This window comes from Myotis brandtii, unplaced genomic scaffold, assembly GCF_000412655.1.
Source record: "Myotis brandtii unplaced genomic scaffold, ASM41265v1 scaffold74, whole genome shotgun sequence".
NCBI lineage: Eukaryota > Metazoa > Chordata > Mammalia > Chiroptera > Vespertilionidae > Myotis > Myotis brandtii.
The window spans coordinates 4223457-4227516 of NW_005370944.1; the positions used below are offsets into that span (position 1 = coordinate 4223457).

At 36.8% G+C, this 4060-nt stretch overlaps 1 protein-coding gene across 10 annotated transcripts in view; it reads left to right on the forward strand.

The window, feature by feature from the left end:
* The window catches only part of MYO9A (myosin IXA), a 423504-nt gene that overhangs the window by 173254 nt on the left and 246190 nt on the right, over positions 1 to 4060 (forward strand). For all 10 annotated transcript variants that reach the window (XM_014530413.1, XM_014530418.1, XM_014530420.1 and 7 more), the window contains exon 9: positions 3029 to 3118. In XM_014530413.1, coding sequence (XP_014385899.1) covers positions 3029 to 3118 — 90 coding nt within the window. The remainder of the gene's footprint in view (positions 1 to 3028; positions 3119 to 4060) is intronic.

The window sequence follows — 4060 nt, forward strand, 5'->3', positions numbered from 1 at the left end:
ATAGTTGCTTAGACTTGCAGCTGAGAGGCCGGCAAGTGAGGCGGGGAACGTTGGAGTCTGCAGCAAGCAAGCCTCCCTGCTCGCTTCAGTGCCTGGCTGCCGGCCGCCATCTTGGCTGACAGTTAATTTGCATATACTCACTGATTAGCCAATGAAAAGGGTAGCGGTCGTACGCCAATTACCATGTTTCTCTTTTATTAGTGTAGATTACGATAGACATTCTTGTACATGCCTGCTGTTAGCATGTGTGAGCATTATTCACAGGACAATGATTTTCAACCTTTTTAAAATCTCATGACACACATAAACTAATTACTAAAACTCTGGCACACCAAATATATATTTTTTGTTGATCTGACAAAAAATAGGTATAATTTTGCTTCATTCATATTGGATGGCTATTGTGTTGACTGCTGTCATTTTTTTTATTTGAAAGTCTAAGGGAAAAGAGGTCAGTGCCCCTGACTAAATAGTTAGGTATTGCATGTTTTAAAAATTCTTGAGGCACAGTGGTTGAAAATTGCTGTTCTAGAGTATAGTTTAAGGAGTAGACTTTTGTGTTAAGGTATATACACATATTGAGGTTACTGATATTGACAAATGACTTTCTACAGGGGTTGTACCAGTTTATACAAGTATATGGAAATAACCGTTGCTCCATGTTTTTGCCAGCTTACATTTGCTCATTCCTTTAGAAAAATTTCTTGACCATACTGCATAGATCTTTTATTTTTAAATGTTTTTTTCATTTTTAATAATAATTGCTGAAATTTAGAAATACACCTCACAGTATAACACTGGTTTTTTTTCTTTTATTGTATGTATGTATGTATGTATGTATGTATTTATTTATTTAAATATATTTTTATTGATTTCAGAGAGGAAGGGAGAAGGAGAGAGAGATAGAAACATCAATGATGAGAGAGAATCATTGATTGTTTGCCTCCTACCCGCCCCCTACTGGGGATTGAGCTCTCAACCAGGCATGTTTCCTTGATTGGAATCAAGCCCAGGACCCTTCAGTCCACAGGCCGACACTCTATCCACTGAGCCAAACCAGCTGGGGCATAATGCTGGTTTTTTAAAATCACATGTGTTTTCTTAGTTTTATTGTGTTTTTGTAATCTGCTATTTATTTTGGTTTATAAAAATATTTTAAATATATCTGAAAGGATATGGTTTTATATTTAATCTTTGTTCATTTTTAGTTTTACTGTATTTTGTGAAAGTAATGTGCCTCAAATTGTTTTTACTTTTTGAAATTTGAGGATTGGGCAATAGAAGGTATATTTTTCAAAAGAAGGTAAATTTTCTTTCCTTTTTTTTTGGTTAATCCTCACTTGAGGCTATTTTCCCATTGATTTTTAGGGAGAGTAGAAGAGAGAGGGAAAGACAGAGTAACATCAGTGTGTGAGAAACACAGCGATTGGTTGCCTCCTGCACGAGCCCCTACCCAGGCTGGGGAGGAGCTTACAACCAAGGTACGTGCCCTTGACTGGAATTGAATCTGGGACCCTTTGGTCCGCAGGTCGATGCTCTATCCACTGAGCCAAACTGGCTAGGGCAAAAGAAGGTATATTTTCTTTATGGTGCAATCATATTTTAATAAAATGATTGATCTGTCATGAATTGCTGGTGTCAGGGTAATATCGTATTCTCTTGTTTTTATAACTCATTTCTCCTTGTAGTCTAATCTATTTTGCTTTATGTATTTTATATTATCTACATAAAATTTTATGAAAATTCCATATTATGTATGGATGCTTTATAAAATTCCCTGTTTTACCATTTCATGCTCATCAGTGTGGTAAAAGTAAAAAGTCTGATAATACCAGGTATAGTCAAGGTTTGAAGAAATAGGAAACTCTCAGTGCTGCTGCTGAGAGAGCAGGTTGGTAAAAACTGTGTACAGGAGTTTGGCAATATCCTATAAAGCTGAAAATGTGTACACTACAACCTGGTAATTTCACTTTTAGGTATGTACTTCAGAGAAATTCTTGAAAGCATATGCAGGAATATTTACTGCAGTTTATTTTCTAATAGAGCAAAAATATAAGTGGTGTTAGTGCCTAAAAGTAGAATGGATCACATTGTGGTAATTGATATAGTTTTGTGCTATATAGCATTTAAAATGAACAAGCTTAATCTAAATTATCAAGAGTTATATCTCAAAAATAAATGGGAATATGATATACAGATAAAAGTTAAATTCACTTGACAGTATAAGATAATGTTTATGAAAACATCTAATATGTACTGTATGTATACATAAATAAACTGAAATGATACATAGCAAATTTATGATAGTATTGGCCTCTAGAGAGTGAGAACAAAGGAAGCATGAACTTTATCTTAAAGTTTATCATCTGTAAATAAAAATAAACAACTGAAACATAAATTATTACCCATTGCAATGTTCCTGGAACTCAAGAAGTGTTGTTACTGTTCAGTCCTTTTCTCCAGGTTAGGAGATTATGGTTGATCGTCTTAAAATGTTGTTTATACTATTTTATATTTTCCATATTCTGCACAATAAAACATGTTTCTCCATTATGATCAGAATGAAAACTTTAATTTAAAAAGACCCCTTTGATTTCTTTTTTTTTGGAGGTCTGGGAGTGGAGTCTATGGGACACATGTTTAAAAACATTTTAAAATAAAATTGATTGCCCTAACTGGAAGGGAGAGGGAGAGAGAGATAGAAACATGGAGGAGAGAAAAACATTGCTGCCTCCTGCATGCCCCCTACTGGGGATTGAGCCCGAAACCGGGCATGTGCCCTGACTGGGAATTGAACCTTCGACTTCCTGGTGCATGGGTCAACGCTCAACCACTGAGCAGAACCCGCAAGGTAGGACACTTACATTTCACTTTGGCCAATATTTAAAATTTTCCAGTGTATTGTCTTTCTTTTACTCTGTTGTCTACTATTTGCTAATCTTAATTTTTTTTCTATATGGCTTTTCAATAAATAATTCAAACCATTGTTATGAATCTTATATATTGAACTTACTTTTCTGTTGTACAGGTTAAAGAAGAGATGCTATTTGAAGCATTAATTATGAGGAAGACTGTGACAGTGGGAGAAAAGCTTATTTTACCATACAGACTGGCAGAGGTATGAGTAGATTTTCTCTGGATCAAAGTACTCTGATAATTTTTAGAAGTTTGGATTGTGTCATTTCTCTTAACACAAAATGAAAATAACAAGAAAAAATGTTGATTGAAATATTTCTGGGCCCTTGAAATTTGTGAACTTTCCATCAACTTGAAAACTTAAAGTTGAATGTGATTTAAGGAATTAGGCTTACATTTTTCTTAAAAGCTCTTAATCTATTCACCATTCTTAAGTTTCATATTATCTTAAGAGATGATAGATAGAATTATAAATGAGCAATATTTGACCCAATTGATTATTCCTTCTTTTTTTAAAGTATGTTTTTATTTATTTCAGAGAGGAAGGGAGAAGGAGAGAGAGAATCATTGATTGGATGCCTCCTGCACACCCCACACTGGGGTTCGAGCCCGCACCTGCAACCTGGGCATGTGCCTTGACTAGGGATTGAACCGTGACCTCCTGGTTCATAGATTGATGCTCAACCACTGAGGCAGTTTCTTATCTTTTGGTATTTCAGACTCTCCTGGTTTATTTTTTCAGTTTTTATTTTTGTCTGTTTGCTTTTTTTTTTCTTTCGTTCTGACCTCTGAAAGATGGAATGCCCTATGACACAATCTTTATCTTTTCCTCTCTGTATTCTTTATCTAGATTATTTTACCCAGTCCTATGACTTTAAATATAATCTGTACTAGAGGCCAGGTGCACAAAAATTTGTGCACTCGGGGGGCGGGGGGAGGGGGGTCCCCCAGCCCGGCCTGTGCCCTCTCGCAGTCTGGGACCCCTCGGCATATAACGACCTGCTGGCTTAGGCCTGCTCCCGGGTGGCAGAGGGCAGGCCTAATCCCTAAGTGCAGCCCCTGGTCAGGCTCAGAGCAGGGCCGATTGGGGGGTTGGGGGCACCACCCCCTGTCATACTCAAGGCAGGGTCGATGGGGAGGTTGC